Source organism: Centropristis striata, chromosome 1 (genome assembly GCF_030273125.1).
Source record: "Centropristis striata isolate RG_2023a ecotype Rhode Island chromosome 1, C.striata_1.0, whole genome shotgun sequence".
In the NCBI taxonomy this organism is placed as follows: Eukaryota; Metazoa; Chordata; class Actinopteri; order Perciformes; family Serranidae; genus Centropristis; species Centropristis striata.
In genome coordinates, this window is record NC_081517.1 from 27,334,874 (window position 1) to 27,356,590 (window position 21,717).

General features: G+C 40.1%; 1 protein-coding gene across 1 annotated transcript in view; it reads right to left on the reverse strand.

The window, feature by feature from the left end:
• Positions 1-654: 654 nt before the first annotated feature.
• Positions 655-21,717, reverse strand: part of LOC131974643 (zeta-sarcoglycan) — a 390,877-nt gene continuing 369,814 nt past the window's right edge. The window contains exon 8 of the mRNA XM_059337047.1: positions 655-3,418. Within this exon, the coding sequence (XP_059193030.1) occupies positions 3,212-3,418 (207 nt within the window). The 3' untranslated portion in view covers positions 655-3,211. The remainder of the gene's footprint in view (positions 3,419-21,717) is intronic.

The following is a 21,717-nucleotide window of genomic DNA, read 5'->3' on the forward strand; positions in this document are numbered from 1 at the left end:
TCTTGGGCATTATAACATGGAGCTTTATGGAGATTGACTCGCTTTTGGAGCCAGCCTCAAGTGGCCATTCCACCACTTCCGTCTTGGCTTCATTTTACAGCCCCAGAGGTTGCCACTTGATTAAAATATTCTTCTTCCATTGGAAAAAAAAGCTAAACACAATCTAGACAGCAATTTCATTTTCCCTCAAAATGTTTTGGATCATACATACAATTCAAGGAGACAGATTTCATATGAACAGCAGCCCTGAGCCGCTTACAGGACAAGGTGATTGCTGAAAAGGCTAATAGTCTTTAACAAACAAAGGACATTTCCTACACTACTATGTGCTTCAAGTGACAAATATTAGTGCTTTCTCAAAAATTCCACACATCACAGATGGAGGATTGGTGTTCAGATTTGTGAATACAATAATAATTGTTACAGTAAAAGCTAAATCTATATCCATATATATCATAATGTTTTGTCTTTTGTTGGGATCTCTTAAGCCAACAAAATATAAAATGAGATGAAATCATGTGAAATAAAGTTTTTGGTAACCTATAAAAAAGTTATTTAGGTTGTAATGATCAGGGAAGCTGTTTCATTTCTCTTAGGAACACAGAAACATAAAAGCAATAATTACAAATTTCACAACACTGAAGACTCCAGAGATTCTCTTAAAAACAATATTATTTTATTTTGTATTTTATTGGTATTGTTATATACATGGCATAATTTGTGCTTTTTTTATTATCAAGAATAAAACCATAAGGGAACACATCAGAAAATTAAACTTTAAACCAGGATTGAATTGTTCTTTTTTTCAGCTGGATATACTGAGAGTTCTACAAAACCAGGAGAGAAGGGGAGGAAAAAGACAGAAAACTAAATAGATAGATAGGTAGACTGATAAATATATAGTTTTTCCAGAGACACTTGCAGATGGTCCACTGAGGGTAGTGTGAACGTTCAGACTGTGATGTGCTTTTACCAACAGCAGCAAAGGCACCTGTGTATCACTTTGTTTTAGAAAAAAAAAGAAAGTACGCCTCAGGGCCTTAATCCAGTTGAGATCATCCACATACAACCAAATCCATCAACAATTTCTTCCAGGGGGATTTCTGCAACACAAATATGCTGATTTCCAGCCATCGCAGAAGTTGGGCGCTAGGTTAGCCAGCTCGAGGCCATTCACACTGATCCCCCCATCTGAGACTGACTGAATATATCAAAAATAACCCCCCAAATAATATTCTGGACCATCTTGACTTTTTCTTGCTTAGGCTGCAGAACTTTTGAAAAGGGATATAGTGTGAGAGTGATGTGACATATTTCCTGATATTTGAGTTTTGGATGGCCAAAGGACAATAAGGAGTGAAGAAATAACAAATAAGATGCAGAGATAACATCAACTGATAAGTGATGGGGAAAGGGACAGAAGACTAGATAATAAGATAAGATTCAGAACTTTAAATGCTGGAAATAAAATAGGTAATGAGGAGGAAAAAAAGTGCAAGCACAGAGCAGAAACATTTCTCAATGACAGAGAAAACTGACATGACTGAGAGGGAGGAGAAGACTTGGCAAGAAGAGCAGAAAGGTCATGCAAAAAGAGTGAAAAAAGTCTGACAGACAAGAAACGCCGGATGAAGATATATAATGCTCCATTACAGGACCAGAATGAGTCTGGCTGTTGCCCGACTGGAAGTTTGGCGCCATACCATGAAATGGTCAGTCTGCTAAAGCACCTACCTGAGCCTCAATTTAACGTAAGACTTAACTCACTTTTTTTCTTCTTTTTCTTATTCCATATTTCATATGCCCAGATAGAGTGACTCCAGAGGATGGAAGCCAAAAGAAGTGGGGGAAAGACTGTGAGGGGGACAAACCCTGCGTCTGATGGTAAATAAAAATGTTTTTTTTTCTAACCAGTCCAGCGGAATAGAGCAGATAGAACAACGTTTTCTGTTTTTTAACCAGACCATTGGAAGAGAGTGGATAGGCAGAATGATGTTTTCTTTACCAGTCCAGTGCATGTACAAAGGTGCATAGACAGAACAAAAATAACTAGAGCATGGAGGACGGATAAAGAGGAGCAGCAGCAAAATATGGAGAGATAAAGGATTACAAGGATGTTGAGGGGAGAAACAACAGGATAAGAGAAGAAGAGGTAAATATGTAAACGATTTCATCTGAAGAAAATAAAAATAGAAGATAATAAAAGTAGATGTTAAAAAATTCAAAATATATGGGGGGTGGGAAAGCTGGTGAATGCAAGGTTGAAGCACAATTATTTGCATTAGTTACCCTATGAAAAGTGGTGACGGAGAGCATATTCACTATCAGGTGCAGATTAATGCAGAAGGGTCACACATCAACGTTTGGGCTGAAAGACTAGAGGGGGAGGAGGGGGAAGGCCTTTCTGGTATAGATTGGTCCGTTAGCTAGCCTTAGCTTCCCACTAGACTAAACCGTTGTCTGATTTATTTGTTAGCTACCCACAGGGCTAAACAAAGGTCCACACTGATGTCTGTTAGCCAACTGAGTCCTTGTCCATGTTCCTGCTGGCGTGTTTGCAGTCCATCATCATATCTGTTTATCCTAGCGAAAGCAGGCGCATTATTCCAGGACGTTTTGGTCATACAGTGAACACACAACTCACTTTTAATGTAAGAGAGTTTGCTGTTCTCAAAAAACCTCAAATGTAATCCTTGTGACTTTCAGAAACCTTCATGGCTTCAATTCAACAATGACAAAGACAGCCAACGAGAGCCCCAGAGTGAGACTGTCCATCCGAGTCGCATCATAGCATCACACCCACCAGCTAACCTTGGCTTTTGCTTCCCACCAAGTCTTCCATCCTCTTGACTAGCATTAGCAACTGACCAATCCATATTAATTTGGTCGGTGAGCTGGCGATAGCTTCTCACCAAGCTCTAGTCTGTGTTGATTCGGTCCTTTAGCTGGCATTAGCATCACACCAAGCCACAGTCCATGTTAATTTGGCCTGTTAGCAAGCATTAGCTTCCTGCCAAGCTGTAATCCATATAATTCAAATGGTTAACAGACATGAACTTAACTCGCCATGCTACAATCCATGTTGATTCGGTCTGATAGCTGGCATTAGCTTCCCACCAGGCCATAATCCATGTTGATTGAGTCAGTTGGCTAGCATTAGCTTCAAACTCTAATAGTCCAGATGTCCCGGATGTCTGTCGACTTCCCACTTTCAGCTCCAGAGACAAAAGTTACTGGTGGTTTGGCAGGTAGAGCCTTTCTCAGCCGGGGACAGGTAGAGCTTGCCGTTAGCACAGGCACAAAGCTCATACACAGTCTGTTTGGTGTAGGTGGTACCTGCTGGCGCTCCCTCCAAGGGGTCCACAGCGCTGCCCAGGGGAATGCTGCCCAGCCTGATGGTGTTGGCGTCTAGAAAGATCTGTGGACATAAAAGAGGAATGATTAAGGAAACTTTGATTTGAGAGAAATGGATTGGGAACAAAAAAGCAAAGAAAAAGACAAAAAATGATATATAGAACATAAAAAGTGGATACACAGAAGTTGATGTTACTGCTGTAGGGGACTGAGCTCACATGGATTGTGTTGCTGTCTAAAATATCACACAGAAAAACAGAAGGGGAAAAAGTTATATCTTCAGAAAAAAAATGAAAAGAATCTGGGGTTGTGGATATAGAGAACGAGAGAGCACATTGCCGTAGGGGATGACTATACTCTGTGGACGACTGGGGTTGTCATCAAGAAAGATCTACGGAGACAGAGAGGGAATTTCTATTTAGAACGAGTCTCTTTTGATGAAGAGGCAGAGTGGGAGTGAACGAGGCAGAGGGCAAGATAGGTGAAGAGAAAAGCAAGGGAATCAGTGGGAGAGGAGTGAGGGGAAGACAAAGAGATGAGGAAAGACAGACACAAGGGAAAGCATGCAGCAAGAAAAAATACACACTGCAAACAAAGACAACTTTCAAAACAGCTAATTTGCTGCAATGTCATATTTTATTATTCTGTTTTCCTCAAAACAAGTAAAAAAAATCTGCTGTTTTTGTTTGTCAAATGTTTGTAAAAGCGGATTCAATATTTTCAGATATTTTCCAAGAAATCAGAGGCTACAGAAGAAGACATCATCTTCAAGATAAAATCAAGCAGCTTATTAGTATAAAGTTAAAATAAGTATGGAGATAAAAAAAACTTGATACAAGACACTTTGAGTTTATCTCTTTAGTCTGTGCAGTGTTTGGACTTTAATGTATGAGTGCAACTTTTTAAAATACAGAAAAGGGAAAAATAAAACTTGCAAAGAGGTTTTTTTTATTTATTTTTTTAACATTTTTTTTTAAATGATTTCCAATACAACTAGACCTTCGCTTGGAGGGGTTTCAATCAATTTGGGCTGAAGGGATTTTCTTGTTGATATGGATGTAACAGATCATGTGCCCAGTCAAGTTTATCTTAAACTATCACAAGAAAAACACCTGCAGTGCACAAACAAACAAATAAGAAAGCTCAGTACTGGTTTACTTTGTGATAATCTGACATGTAAATACATTTGGGAATAAGTGCGATTACATGTGTTGCCTGAGTTTTGGGCCTATACAAAAGGGCTCTATATCAAAAAGCAGTTTTAATACCTGTGAATAACTACTTTTGGTATTATTTTACTGGTCCACAGTCTCAAATAAATCGTGTTCCATCACATTACAACAAACGGAAAGACTGCAAACCTGAGGCTTGGTAATATTCCAGTGAAGTGCTGTGGTGTCGGAGTCTAGGCAAAACATAATAAAGCTTGGCATGTGTGGACTCCTGTGTGCACTGAGCTTGGTAGGCACACAAAGGCAACTTTTTTTGTTTTTAATTTTACCTTTATTTATCCAGGAATTCTCTCGAGACACATTATCTCTTTTACAAGAGAGACCTGGCCAAATCGGCAGAACTAGTTAGATACACAATACACAAAGAGTGGGAGTAAAGGGTCCATGGGGGCTGGCCCACAGCTCATTTTGTAACCCTCTGTTGGGTTAATCCGGTCATGGGAAGATGAGAGGCATTCAGAAGAGAATGAATATGCAAGAAGCAGAGGCAGATACAGTATCTGTTCCAGAGAGAAAAGAGAGCGAGCTAAAATTACTTTCTGACATTAAGATATCCTTCAACAAGAATATACCAACTATCCAATAAAACATGGACAACTAAAGGAAGAGAGAGATACAGAAAGAGAGACATAGACAGTGACCCTGACAGACAGAAGTGATTTTCTGGTTCTTCAAAGACCAACACTTCTCTTTTCCTCCCACTGCCCATCATCTCTCCTCCTTTTCCCCACTTCTACCCTCCCACCGGCCTCCATCCCTCCTGACCCTAACTTTCCCTGCATTCCTTCAGTCCACTCCTCTCATCTTCAGATTGATACAAGCTGAGTTTCAAACGAGAATCATTACACAATCTTGGTCTCTATTGACTACGATGCCTGCTTATTTATTTACTCTGCAATCTTCAATGTTCAAGGAAGTACTGCTCTCTTGCTTTCCCTCTCTCTCTCTCTCTCTTGCTCACACACACTCACGCACCCCGAGGCTGGGCGATAATCTCAGCAGACATCTGTATCCCCATTATTCATGTTCTTCATTTTAGAAATGAGTAGAGGGGAAGTGAAAAAGTGTGTGGAAAATAGCTATGAGTGCAAAAAGACAGAGGGAAATGATAGGAAAAAGAGAGTAAAAGAGGGGAATGAGAGGGAGTCAGATGAAAAGATGACGGTTGAGAAAATGTCACATCAGAAGTGGATGGAAGTGGAAGTGGGACATAAAGAGAGGGAGATAAGATGAAGGAAAGAAAAAAGGAGAAGAGAGGAATGAGGGATTCAGATACCCCAACAGCTCGGAACCAATTAGTATAACTAATGATTTCACATTGGCTGACGGGGCACATCTCGATCTGTATAAACAACACACACACACACACACACACACACACACACACACACACACACACACACACACACACACACACACACACACTCTTTCTACGTGATAGAGCTGAGCAGAGGTATGCTCACGTTGCCTTTAAATATCTGTGCAGCTAAAAGCAGTACATCTATTAGCAATAGCCTGGAGATAGATATGCAGGTAACAGACTGAGGTAACCTTAAAGATGGAGGGTGTCATCCCTAATAGCCTGGAGGTCTTCACTCAGTGAGATATTCAAACTCCACAAGATCTCCTGTATTATTAATTTTCAGTCCCTAAGGGCCTTTGGTGTTTAAATATATCCGTGGTGAGACATTTAGTCAATTAATTCACGTCTGATTGATGGGAATGAACTGACATTGTTTTGGCGATCAGGAAAAGGTCCAATCCACACTTATCTAGCCCTGTGGATTAAAGGTATGAACATTGTACTGTATAATTGAGGAGGTTGACATGGGAGTGATAGCAGGTGCTAATCCGGTGTTTTGAATTTTGGTGTATACATATGCTCCCCAGATGGGATTAATGTCACCAAACAGAGCATGCAGTATGAAATCACTCAACCTCCCTGATGGAAATAAATCCTGTTCAAAGCATCGCTTGTCTTGAAGTAACGTTTAAGCACAATAATCCTACTGGTAAGATACAATTTTAAAACAAATCTCCTCATGTCTTGATTATTTCTGTAAATCTAACTGTATTTTCAATTAAAGCACAGACTAAAATGATGTGTTTCAGTGTGATGAGTAAAATAATTCATATAAAATGATGGTTTATTTCGAAAGCCGCAGAATGAAACGATACTTGCCCTGATTTACTTTTTTTTTTTGCCAGAGTCCACATTTACTGAATCTCAAATGCTTATCATTAGGTTCATACTAACATATATTTTTGGGGTTTCTGCAATGGGCCCTGGCTCAGCAGCCTCTACAGAAACTGCAGTGGTAAAGACACAGAAGAGTATTGTACGGAGGAAAACAAGAAGAGAAAAAGGAGAAAGTGACCGAGCAAGAGGACGCCAGATAAGAGTAAATCACACACTAGCTTTTACTGTTGAGAATAAGACCCTTGTTTAAAGATTACTGACATTTTAGTCGTATATAAGCCTTTTAGATAAAGCTTTAGTCTTTATTGAAATATTAATAGTGTACACACCACACAGATCATATTGTTCTAGGAATAAAAAACTACCTGTGCATTAGTTTCATAAATCCAAAGATTTGGGGAAATGTCTTGATTTTGTTCTTAAAAAACAATCTAAGAGGCAGAATAGAGCCTCTTTGAAGCTACTGTGTGGAACTATCTCATTAGCCCCCATGTCCATTGGTTTTAATAAGGCATAGTTACAATGACAACAAGACTATTTAGGAGCTAGTGAAAAATGAATATGTGTACTTCTCTCCCCATGTGTCGGGCAAAGGAAAATACCACACTACATCTCTAAATGTCAAGGTATGCCTTTAACAGGTCCCTGGTGCACACCTGTCATCTTCCCTTTGGCTCCCCAATAAAAGCTGCCAGGGTTCAGTTATAGCTTTACAGAGGAAAGGACTCAGTCACGGTTGGCAACATAACCCAAATCTAATTCCAACAGCCTGCTTGCCATAGCAATGAAAACCTAAAATGAACTTGGGCATGGCAACGGCGATGGGAGAATGAGGAGAGATACTGTAGGTGCATGTTTATGTGGGGAAATGCCAATGAAATTACTGTTTTCTCTTCCATAACGTCGGAAACATTGCGAAAACAAACTAGGGGGAGGGGAGCGGAGGAAGAGAAGAGAACAGAGCAAAGATGGAGGAAGAGGAAGTGGAGAGGAGGGATGGATGGAGAGACAAACACTGTGGGCGGGAGAGAATCCTTATTATGAGATTGGAAAGAGGAGAAGGCGATTATTAGGGCGAGATAAGGGACTTACAAGGAGGCATGGAGTCAGGAGCAGCAGATGGAAAGAGAGATAGAAAAGGATGCTAGATAGCAAGCAATGAGGACAGTAGAGGAGAGTTGGTGGATGGACAGATAGATGGAGAGATGAAAAGAGAGAAGGCAAGCAGAGGAAGGGGAGTGGAAGTCATTTGTTGTAGCTTAAGATCGGATTAGAGCTGACATTCATCCCAAATGAAAGTGTCTGTAAGTATTAGGTCGGCCTGTTGTTAGCAGCATGTGAGGGTCTGTATATGTCTGTGAGGACATGTGTCTATGGATATAATAGAGATAGTGAATTGGTATGAAGGAGTGCTTGTTGTTAATTGTATTGATCTACATGTATTCAGAGACACGCCTCATTTTATCTGCAAGTGTGTGTGCATGTGCTTGTATGATTACTATGTTCTCCTATATCTCTTAACTGTATGAGTTAATCAATGGAAAGAGCTGGCTCCATTGCTGACTTTATATTAAGTCTCTTGAAATATAGCCGGTAGAAAAAGTCAATTTAATTCACATATAAGGTTAGCTCTTACAGTTCCAATTCCAAAGAAACTTCGGATGCTGTGTAAAATATTAATAAAAACAGAATGTATTACATTCAGAATTCAGTGTATATTTACAAAAGTTATCAGTTCAAACATAAAATCTACTTTCTTTGTAAAGTTTTTAGTTGAATATCACAAAGGTTTAGTAAATCACTGCATCATTTTTTTATTTACGTTTTAGAAAACGTCCCAACTTTTTTTAAAGCGGGGTTGTGCAAATGTCCCTCTTATATTTTCCTTTTTATTGATTCATTAGCAGCAGTCCACTGCATACATGGATTTTCTGTAAAGAATGCATTTAATAATCAGAGCACCCGCAAGAACAAAGCAAGTACTAGTGTCTGGTACCATTGTACTGACCATGCTTCAATCACCGATCAAAGCAGTAACAACTAATTATTTATTCAATTCATACAATAAAGCAGATTTTTTTTTAGGTCAATATACTCACTGATACTTTGAAATTGATCACTGATACCATAAACATACTCACATGCTGAGGAAGGCAGAGCCCAAAACATCCATATGTATAGTGGACTGCCGATTTAACAAAAAGAAAAGTTTGTAAAACATCTCTTTCAAAGAAAAAGAATCCGGATTTCAGCCTGATATGGCAGAACATTTAACCAGGTCGGTTTGAAATAGTTCAAAATACAGACAGATGTAATCTATCATTTCATAGGATGTCTAAAAATAATTTTCATTGGGCATGTCTGTATGCCAATTAAGGATGGGCGTTTGGAAGAAACCTGCCAACTCCAGCATCTATAATGTTAATGATCCATTTATTGATTAATCGCTATGTTTTTATGCATACTCTAGTATGTATAAAAACATGTAAACTCGGGCAAAATAAAAGATATATATATACAGTACTGTGCAAAAAGTCTTAGGCCTTAGGTTTTGAAAGATACTTTTATTTTGAAAGGAGGAAAATAGACTTCCTGGCGATCGTAAATTGAACTCAAGTGAGGTGATATTGTAAAGATAACTTCAAGGAGTTCAATGATTTATGTTTAGCCCCCGAAGAGGCATGAGGTTAGTTTTCACAGTAATCTTGCATATTTAAATGTGTTTCGTATTTAAATACGTTTTGGATAAAATTAAACATTTATGTTAGCAAGGTTTGGTACAGTAAGCCAGTTTTGCTCAAATTAATACTTGTATTTCTGTGTGTTTTGTAATTGTTATTGCAACTTTCAGTTTGCAAACTGTAGCTTTATCCAGTTTAATTCTCAGCTCATTGGCCTATTCACTGTGACCGTTCTCAGTTCACTTAGCGAGCAGAACTGAGCACTCGGCTCAGTGAGTACTGAAACAGTCATAGCTCTGGTTAAGCACTGAATGATTAGGAGAACACATCTTTTGTACTTTTTCTTTTTCAATAATGGATTTCAGTGATTCAGTACACTGAAAATAACTGCCGTTCCCACCATTACAAAGTAAGATGAGATAATGCATTTCGCTACTCGAGTACTTCTTCTGTTTCCCCTTTCCCTCACTCCTTAAGTCAAATCGCTCCCTGGTGGGAAAGAGGTTTTATGGCTTTTGTAAAAATCAACTCACAATGTCATGCCGGTAGATGTTGTTGTTCAGTGAAGACTATGTTGTGTTTTATCTCTTGATTAAATGCCAACATCAGGTCGATAAAACTCTACTGAATGACCAAACTCTTAACGTCCATCAGTCGGTCATTGATTAATTATTCCCATCCCTAATGCCAATGCTCAATTTTGAGTTGTTGTATCTGTTCTTGTAATTGTGTCAATACATGCAGTAATGTGTCCATTAATGGTTTATACTTGCTTGAGAATCAAAAAAAGCTCGACCTGACCCTAGCCTGAGATCAGGCCCGGGTTCTGCAGGGCTTGGGTAGGGTTGCAGTCCTCTAGTGTCCATGTGTGTTTACAAAGATACAGGCAGTGTCTAAAATATTTGAAAATAATAAAATAAAATAAATATAAAAATTACTCAAAATCACAAATGATCAGAGTTGAATCTAAACCTCTCAGTGAGACAGTGCCGAGACCCTTTACTGCAGGGCTGAGGGGGTGTTCATATTATTGTGTCCACTCCCTCAATATATATATATAATGGGGGAGTGTGTTTGTGTCTGCCTGTGTCTGACATATCTGTTGCTATGTATATGTGTCCCTTATGCATTTGCACAAAATGTAAAAGTGGGTGGATGGCTTGTTGTCAGTGTATGTGTGTCTGAGTCCATCTCTCTCTGACATCAGTTTAGCAAGCACGTGGCTCCGGCGTCAAGGAGATGGGAAACATGCGGGAAGCGGCAATTATGGAGGGTCAAAACATTTTTCATGGATGATTTCCTTTGGCACAGCTGAGAACAGGCGGAAAAGGGTGGGAGGCAAATGTGCTGTGAGAGAGAGAGGGGAAGGCGGCGTTGAAAGGAAAGGATGAGCTTTTCCTGGGATGAAACGGGTGAGAGAGGGGGAGGCAAAAGACAGCAGAGGAGACACAGGGGTTAAAGTGTCTTTGGGCGAGAGCATGAGGCGGGGGAAGTTTTGGATGTGTGTTGATGAGTAGTTTAGGCAGAGAAAGGATTGCATTAATGTGTTTAGGAGAAAGAGGAGGAAGTGTCTCTTGTCCTGGCTGGACAAGAGATGAAGAAGATGCAGAAATGAGGGTGAGAAAGTAAAAAGAGGGCACAGAGGTTTTTCATGATGCAGTTTATGTGTCTGCAGTAACATAAGCAAACTCATCAAACTTTTTCAAACTACACGGTCATATTCCATTTGTTAGAAATACCCACAAAACACTTTCACTTTCATGGGTCAGTATACATTAAAATATTTTCCACTGAGGCATAGATGTATTTTCCGGTACTATTGTAACCAAAGCTCACGCTTGGATGACTGTGTAAGTCTAATTGTATTGTATGATGTTGAATGAATGGACAACCATTTAGAATTGCATTCTCATTTTGTATTAGGTGTCACTTACTCAGTGCGTTTACATGCACAGTTTAATTGAGCTATGCTTAAAAATCGATTTTTGTCGTCTAATCGCACTTCTGTCCTTGTCACAGTTTACATGCAACTGAGAAAATCGGTTATTGGTTATATCGGTTATATGGCCCCCTCTCCGGTTGACCTCAGTTTGACACTTTGTACCGCCGCAACTGACCAGCTACTGCGACCAGATACTGCGACCGGCTTTCTTGAATGTTTTTGTTCCGGGGTCGTACGCCAGTGCAGCGAGTGGGGGGGCGGAGCATGCACACATGCATTGTCCTGTCATAAATGCCGGCGAAAATCCTATTCCAATCGCATTATCTGGGTGTCTTAATCGGAGTTGGAGAACTCTGACATTAGTCGGACTAACACGTTTACATGCACTCCAGTTGTCCAGTTATAGTAAGATTAAGGCAATAATTCTTTTTTTTTCAAGTGTCATGTAAACATACTGACTATCAAGGAGAAAATCAGCCAACAAGACATCCAACTAGATTAAAGTCTGACTAAACCCAATCCTGGAACCAATCGGCTACCGCATTACAATGATTTACCCTTTTGGGGAAAGGGCGAATATTTCTGGGGTTCCGTGGAGCCAGGCTGTAGTATCGGATTAGCAATTCAAGATGCAGGAATAGAGTCGGAGTTTAGAGATGACTTCTGCAAGTGGAGTGTTTCAAAACAAACCATTTAAGTGAAGCCAATAACAAATTTAAATCTTCATCAGCTGATTGAGCTTTTCCTGAGATTTGTCTTTGGTCAATGCTTCCGCCTCTTTTGCTCTCCACATCGACTGTTTAGCTGCATTCAACTAAAGCCTGTTCAAATATTTTTTGTCAATACTACTACACGATTCTGTCTTCATATGCAGATGTGTTTAAAGTGCTTATACCTGACAAAAACACAATTTTTTTGACTGATGTGCTGCCGATACAGAATGCAGCCTGTGTTGCTCATGTTATCGCCCTATTCTTTTGATCCAATCATCATTTTGTAAAACCCCCAGGCTTTCAGTAGTTTAAATTACTCTGACCTGGAACCAAAATGGACTAGAAAGTGTCAACTTTAAAGTCTTTGAGTGAGAGGATGGAGGAGTAGAGTAGTGGAGGGAGAGAGGTGGGACAGAGGTTGAAAGGACAATAACAATTTCCACCAGCATGCACACAAACTCAATAACACACAGAAGTCTGCACACACAAACACACACAACTTTGCCTAGCCTCAGCTCACCTTACCTCCCTTTCTCCTTTTCTTTCTCTCTCTCTCCCTCCCCCTGCACTCATGAAACACACACACACACACACACACACACACACACACACACACACACACACACACATACACACCCACACACACATTCATACACACACACACACATTCCAACAACACAAATAGGTGGGAGGTTGTGAAGCTATCTGAGTGTATTACACAGACCATTAGGCATGTTGAATGGACAGACGCTGGAATGGGAGCTGACAATGGACTAAATGACAGAGGCTGGAGAGAGACTGAGAGTGGAGTAACCCAGATGTAGCGGAGACATAAAGCCATATCAGTCTGCTCTACTGTACCACACACACACACACACACACACACACACACAGAGAAACAACTGTGGACAGAGACAAATGCATTCTTGCAAAGATCCACCTAGACAGAAAAAGAGAACATGACAGTGACATGTGGACAACACACAGGCGCAGAAAAACATGCAAATAAGAGGGAGAAAAACAGATAAAACTGCCACACACAATGAAAGACTGAGATGAAGTTACATCAGACTGACTGAACACACACACACACACACGGACGCACACACTCTATGTGTCACCTCAGGCAGTGTGAAGTATGGGCTAATGAATTTTCCGACGTTAATCACACCTTTTGAAAAACATCCACTTCTCCCAGCTATTGGCAGGTATCTGTTAATTTGTTATCTCTCTTTTATAAACACAAACGCGCACACACATGCAGACACACACACACACACACACACGCATGCACACACACACACACACACACACACACACACACACACACGCACACACACACACTGTGAATACTTTCAAAGAGTGGAGGTGGATGAGGAAAACAAGTTTTTGGAAGTAAACACAGAGGCTCTAGAGACAAGGAGGACAGGACAGCAGTGGCAGTGTACTGTAAGTGTGTGTACATGTGCGTACATACGTGTGTCTGTGCAGGTGCACATCCAGTGTTTTACATCCATTTGTTTTAGCATGTGCATTTCCGAGTGCTTATTCCCTCTGTGTTTTATTGTATATGCGTGCGTTTATATATTTGCGAGGCTTCCACGGCATCCGTGTGTACGACAGGGAGTTACCCCCTGCCAGCATTCTAATTCACTCACCATTCTGCCTTACCCGCAGGTAAAACAACAAGCAGCGAGAGAAAAAAAAAAGTCAGTCCCAGTGTACCAGCCCAATAACACCTCCAGGCTACAGCGTCTTAATAAACCCCAGCATTGTGTCAACAAACAATAAAACTCCATGGTAACCTAACTTTGTTAAAAGTTTCTGTAGTTAACCCGATTTCACCTCGCTGCAGTCAGCAGCAGAGTGAAGAAAACTCAAATTATTACTTTTGTTAATATCATGATCACATACAGTGTATTTAATGATTTTAAGGTAATAGTGACACTGTACCAACAAGCTATTAACACAAATTATTCATAGTATCTGTCTGGTTTTCTATCATAAACATCTCACCAATGCTGCATTATATAAAGTATCACTTTGTTGATTCGCACACCCTGACAACTGCACATTCACTCTTCTGTTGTGTGGTGGTCTATCTTGTTTTGTTGTTTCTGAGGTGAGAAAATACCCGGACCTCAACAACCTGCACTTCAAGAACAAACAGTATTATTAACAGAGACATTGTCTGGTGAGCCATAGCTGGAGAGGCTGGCTCTTCAGGTGAGTAGTCAAGTGAAATAAAGCTCAGAACACACACTTAGTGCTGCAGCAGCCATCACTTATATGTGCTATATATCATATAACTGTGCTGATGTGCTGCACCTCTTCCTGTCAAAGTGCTGTCAAATGATGTTCACCAATGTTTTGAGCTTTGTATAAAGTATAAATATAACATCTTTAGTTCTGAACATTCTGAAAGATATTTAGCCATCCTTTTTAATAGAATGACTCATGTACATCTTCTTAATATCCTATTACATCCCATGCATGAGCATCTGCACATTGCTATTGTGAAGCACGGCCCAGTTAACTAACAGCCTGCATTTATAGGGAATGTCACTAATAAATCTGCACATGAACATTTAGAGACAGTACAAGTTTTAGAGCTCTGTCAGCAGTAGATTTCACCAACGCTTACTACCAAAATTTTAACTAGTAGTCTCCAGACATGTCCTGTCATCAGAAAGTGACAGAATCATGTCTGACCTGCATAAATATTCCTTTTTTTTTACATTCACATGCAGTAAAACCCACAATGTGCTCCTGTGGAAACTTGTAGCCCTACACGAGGGCATTCAGACAGTATTTGCTGAGTGTGTTGTAGTATCACTCCCTGGAGAGCAGTCTGCTTCTCAACAAACAGCAAACAAACATCAAGATGTAACCATTTTGCACACTAATTGGTGCTCTAGTTCATCCCACTGCACTGGACCTTTTCTGCTTGACTGCATATGTAGCCGTTCTGACACTATAAGTGCATTAAGGAGGAGAATATTAGATTTCTAACCGTATGACAAGGATCCTGTTTAATAACAAGGCTATGTATTCCAAGAGATATTCTGAGTGGAATAAAAGTTAACTTTAGAGACTTTCAACTAACTCACAAAAATGTTTCAAAACCAATTTGTCTGAGTTTCTATGGCTAGCAACTGGCAATGATAGAAACATGACTCATTTTCACGAAACGTAGGTTCCATGTTTCAGTTTGCGAGGGCGTCTGCTCTCTAAAATGAATGGTGAGTGAGGCGAAACAACTTCTCCAGTGTAAAGACAGAAAGAGGATGAGAATGAGCGATGCACAAAAGTTGCTGACAAGCACTGCGAGTGCATAAAGCGAATATCATGAGGAGACGAGGAGAAGGGATAGATGGATGGAGCGTTAACGTAGAAATAATCAACAACAAGACGAGTACGGGCAGCGAGAATGTGAACAAACTTGAAGAATGGAGAAAATGGATGGACAAGAAAGAGAGACAGTGAATTTATGTAGGAGAGAAAGAGAGATGGAGAGAGAAAGAGAGGAAAGGAGTTGATAAAAAAAAAAGCCAGGAGGACTGCAGGAATCCTGAGAGGATCTGTCAGCTCTCGTTGGCTTTGATTTTAATGGAAACCAGCGCTCCCCTACCTCTAACCCATTTGGCCCTAATTCCAGCACTGCTTTCCAAACTTTTTAAACTTTAATGGCCCCTTCTTAAGTGCCAGCTGCTGACAACATTGATTTGGCTTTAAGCCTCGCTGTCCTGCACGCCTTTATTTTCTCCTGCAAAATCGACAGAAACATCTATTTTCTGCCATCCTCCTCCACCTCCTACTCATCCGATCCTCCTTCTATCCTCCCTTCATCCGCTCTCCTCTGTTCATTTGATGGTGTCAGCGGCAGGAGGGGGAAGCTTGTATGAGAATGGATGAAATGGAACGTTATTTGAATAAGCTGTTCTTTTTGGGGGTGTAGAGGGTTATTTTTTTATCACTTATTTCAAACAGGATAGGTTGGTAGACAGAAAGGTGATATTTCCTTCGCAGACTGTGGGTGAGATTTTTCTTGGTGACACATAAATGCAATGACGTGGTGTTGCTGCCCAGTATTTATAAGAGTATGCAAGGAAGGTTACAAGTGGCAGCAGTTTATCATTTGCAAGTTCTTTTTTTCCCCTCTCTGTTAAACTTTGCCACTTAATGTTGCACTTAGTGTTAAGTTGTTACACTGCAAACATGACATGTTAACTAAAGAGGGAAGTCCTTCTGTCATGTCTACTGCTGGATTCCCAGTTGAATTACACATTAAAAAAAAAGAAAACATAATTTTAAGGTTTTGATGCCCAACCAGTATGCCAATTATCTTACTTGACTTTAAGCAGTGTCATTATTTTTCTGTGTCTTTTGCTCATTCTCATGCTCATGCACATGGCAGTAAGCAGTAAACATCAGAGGTTGGCAAACCATCAGATGTTCAAGACAAATAGATTTTCTTTCTGTAATTAGGCAAAAACAGCACTAACATGAGAGTTAGCAGTGGGAATCCTGCCTGCCCTTAGGCCAATCGACTTAGCCAAGCATCATTGGATAGCTCCCACAAACCTGGTGGTCCCAGGATTAGTCTTGGACAGTAGTCACAAAAGACATAATCCACTTGAGCTGGACAGGTAAGCAGGATAATGCTCTAGACTGTAGGATGATCAGTCAATAATTTTAAAAACTGCAATCACAGAATACAAAAGTGAGTCTGCAGATTTTGTTTGCCTGTTTAACATATTTAATTTTATTGTGCATTCGTAAAAGTGACATGTGATGCATGCATGTCTAAACAATAAGTGGCTTAATTTCCCTCTCTATAGAGAACACACATTTGCTTATGCTTACATGTTTTATTCACCAGGATAATATTCACAAAATAACACCACTTTTATTTAGCCTGGCTAACACCAGACTATTCTCAAATGAGGGCTAGTCTGGCAACGAGCAATGTATTTCTCCGTAGAGGAGGTGTGGTTTACGATCCTCCAGAGCCGTTTATTGGACGCTTAGAATGTCTATCAAAGTAGGTAGCTCTTAGCCAATCAGATCAGTTATACCAGATGACGTAGTAGAGCAACAGAAATGGATATTTGTTGTGTGTGTGTCTGTGAGAGAGTGTTGCTGCTGCTTTGCTTCTCCAGTTCTCGCTTTCTGCAAGATTATTTATTTTCACGCTTTATTCCCCCTCATGTCATTCAGCCACACACATCCACTGATTTTATGGGCAATAATCAAGCTGCTGCGGGCCTCTCGGCGGCTCCACTGTCCGCGGTAGCGGGGCTATTAGCTGTTAGCGGCTATTAGCTATTAGCCGCTAACGGCGCTAATAGCCGCTAGCGACGCTAATAGCCCCGCTACCATAACGCCGGTGATCTCAGCGGAGCCGCCGAGAGACCTTTCGCCTTTCAGCTTTCGCTCTGAACTATTTAAAACACCATCTACAGCTAAAGAGAGTTTCGCGTCTGCTGCAGACATGTTGGATCCGGAAAACTACAAGCTTCCAAGTGCCGAGTAGTACGCGTCATCGTCTTGCCGTCCCTCCCCGCTCTGTGATTGGATCCCTAAAACAGAGCTAAGATCTCCCTCTAGTTTCCAGACTCCGCCGCAGTTCGAAATTAAATTCGTGCACGCAAGGTAGTCTGGGTATACCCAGGCTAACTTTTATTATGTTTTAAATGGTAATTCATCCGATGAAAGTAAAAAGCTAACATTATGCTATTGCGAACTACACCACAGTCACATGACTTCAACTACTGTTGCTTGACGGTCTCCAACAAGCTAACCAGCACTTTCTGACAAGCTAGCAAATCCATAGCCAAAAATAAAAATGTTTATTTACATGATTTACAATCTACAAGAGTCTGCATAAGCTCTGAAAAACACGGCTAGAGGCTATAGGACGGACTAGTGAGAGAGTTTCCGTCTGTTTAATATCCCCAACAACCACTGTAGTCTCGGTTAGCAAGTTTTTAAACTTCAAAAAAATTCACAAGTGGAGGTATTTAGTAACATATTTTATGTCGTACAACAAAACGCAAACATCTCTTCAGCTTGTGGTAACCACAGACTTTATTTTAGGCCACCAACTCATTCAAAAATCCTCATTGAGTTTGAGAGGAGAGACCCCATTGTGCTAAAATGCTAACTTACATCTGGGTTTAAGAACTCATTCCTGTGGTGCCTATTCAGGTTTTAGCTGTAGGAAGGGAGGTGAAATTACAAGCTTTCTTGAACGGTAACACTTTATATTAGGGAACACATATTCAACATTAATTAGTTAGTGAATGAAACCATCACTACATAGCAGTGAATGAAACCATCGAAACGGCAGATAGCCACCTTTTCCAGTCCTTTGATGTGACTGGTGGCTCCTTTTGGATGAGGATTGGTAGATTGTAATGTCAATCATTACTCTACAAAGTGGTTCACTGGTAGACTAACATTGGCACGAAGTGACCCACTTTGTAGAGTAATGATATGTAGAGACTTATAAAGTCCATACAAAGTAAAGCATATTAATATCGTAACTCATATACAACAACTTCCTTACTTACTACTAATAAGCAATAATTCTGAGGTTATTGAGGGAAAACTCTTAGTTAATGGCCTACTGGTTGTATAATAAGGCCATGCAGAATAAGGCATTAATAACTACTTAATAATGACTAATTAAGAGCCAATATGTTACTTATTTGCATGCTAATAAGCAACTAATTAATGTTGAATATGTGTTCCCTAATATAAAGTGTTACCTATCTGGGTAATAAATGTCAGAAACAACAATGAAGTGTGTGTCTCCAAGCTCAAGGAGAACACTCGTCCTCATATTAAATAGACTGCCTGATGACTAGACATCGCGAGACATTGCGTCATTGAGCACTAGTGTCATAAAATGGTTTAGAGGTACAGTGTGATCTCTAGAGAGGAGCCAGCACAGGGCCTGTAGACAAGATGAGACAGAAAACAACATAGAAACATAATCTAAAAGTTCTGATGTCCGATATCAGACTGTGGTGGGTACTCCACTGTCTGTATGCCAGGTTCTATTTGTTGATCAGCCCTTCAGGTTGCTCCTCCTGTCTGTTTGCATCCATCTGTCTCTTTACCTGTCTGAATGTTTCTTACCTTCCAGTCCCTATACAGCATCTTTAAATATGTCTCCTCAGAACAATGGACTTTTCAAATGGCTGACTTGTATTATTTTACAAACATGAGGCCACAGTTGTTAGGATCATGATCTGGACCCAAAGTGCACAAGTACATGCAGAATCATAATGTGCAAAAAGAGTTGTAGGAGCTGCTCTTTGTGTGGTCACAGCATCTTCTTGGTTCTTTAGAGTTCAACTTTATATCCATAAATCACTTCTTAAAAACACTTTTATAGACTTGCTTTTATGTATTGCTTTCCATCTTACTAATCATTTGATTCTATTCTCTATATAGCTTCTTTTTACCTTTAAAATATGTTCTTATTACTTTATAAGGCTACTTTTCCTTTGTATCTGAGTGTCTTGTGATTGATCCTAAACTGTCTTTCGTCATTGTTTGATGTAAGAATTGTTTTTGGTCTTATTGCATCGTTTCTCCTTTGTGATTAACTTCTCTCTGTCAAAGCACTTCGTAAGCTGTTGTTCTTAAAAGGTGCTATATAAATAAAGTTATTATTATTATTATATGAATAGTTATGGGGACAATCAATGGAAACACATTTTTTCCCACAGAAATTCATGAAAAAAAAACCCAACAAACCTGAAATTTAATGCAAAGCATGACATATTAAAGTAACTGTGTTTATTGTATTTTAGGTGTGTTTTTGCAGACAACAGTGAAGTCTGTTTAAAGAGGGTGTTGTCCTCCTGAGGGAAACTTTAAAATCATCTGGTCAGACATTGATACGACAAAGGTGAATATCATGACATCAGATATTTTTATCTCATGGCAAAGCTCTCACTCAGCGCCATTTAAAAGACACATCAAGTCTTAATTAAATTTGATATTTGATTGGATTACCTCAAGGTCACACAGACATTATCTACAGGGCAATTTAGTTATTTAGAGAATCTGAGCCTTTCTGGACACATCTACACTGTTTGATGAGGCTTCCTTTGGCACTTTTAGTTTTACCTTTGTGAATGGAGATAATTTGTTTTTTGTATATCTGGTGATAGGGTGCCACAGTATGGGCCAACATGGCTCGTCTCAAGTCTTGCCAAAGGCCCACACCACCAATTTGTGCTACACCCTGCTTCATACTATTGTTCTCTGTCAATAAGGAGACATCTTTTTATGCAGGGATGACAGAGAGAGAGAGAGAGAAAGAGAGAGAGACAGAGAGAGATATAATGGATGAACAAAGAACAGAAAGAGACAAAAGAATACATGAAAGAGAGTGAGTGAGAGAGAGAGAGAGAGAGAGAGAGAGAGAGAGAGAGAAAGAGATGACAGAAAAGAGGTAAAAATTATAATCCCCCCTCCCCTTTCCCTGGGAAGTGACAGCCACGGTGATGTATAACCCTGGCAGTGGAAAGTTAATTAGATAGGCTGGGTTACTTAGAGATGAAGGACTGAGAGGCTGAGGAGGAGAGGAGGGAGGCGGAGGATGAGAAGAAGATGTAGAAGAATGAAGTTTAAAAAAAAAAGAACAAAAGAGAAGAATAAAAAGGAGGACGGTAAGAGATGTGAGGAGTGAGACGAGTCAGGGAAGAAAGCAGAAAGTCGGGGAACAAGGGCGAGAGACGTGACGAGAGGATATGTAATAAGAGTGACATGGTGAGGGGTGGAGGGGAAGTTTAAATAAGAGGCAAATGGCCTTGTTAAAATTATTTTTGCCTTGACACTCGAAAAACAATGTGATAGACACACATGGCACAGAGTAAGATGGGTACCGTGGGTACAGTCCACAAAATAAAATTATTACAGCGGTTCTGACAATGGCACCCCTTGCGCTGGGCTCAAGGACACTCTTTAACTTGTCATGTGCACTGCTGAGCAGGTGATCCGTCCTGCATCAGGGAAGTGCATGACATAAACCAGAAGAAGAGGATAACAACAAATGCCATAAGACCTGCCCACCCAGGCAGCTATCTACCCGAAATATTGTTTAACTGGAGGACAGGACCCAGTCACTGGAACCAAGACTAGCATTGGGATGTCAGTGCTAGACCTCTCATCCAACCATCAGTTATCTCACTATGGTTGCCACAGAGACTGTGGGTGTCAAGAAGAAAACTCCTGAATGTGTACCTTGAAATTATAAATGCAGCAATTTCTTTATTTATAGGCAGTTTATCTTGTTCAGCGTTGCAGTGAGTGAGCCTATCCCAGCACAAGGCTAGAGGCAGATCAGTAATCTATCACAAGGCTACCACATATAGAGAAACAAACATTCACAACTTCACACCTGCATATGTGGGTAAGCAGGACAGGACACAGAAACCCAAAGAAAGAAGACCCACACAATTACAACTCATTCTCAGACATGTGGTTCTGTACTCAAATACATATTTTGTTCACTCAGTTCAGTAATATGCTCCCTAAAAATTGCTATCTCAAATTAAATGTTTTATTCCATTTT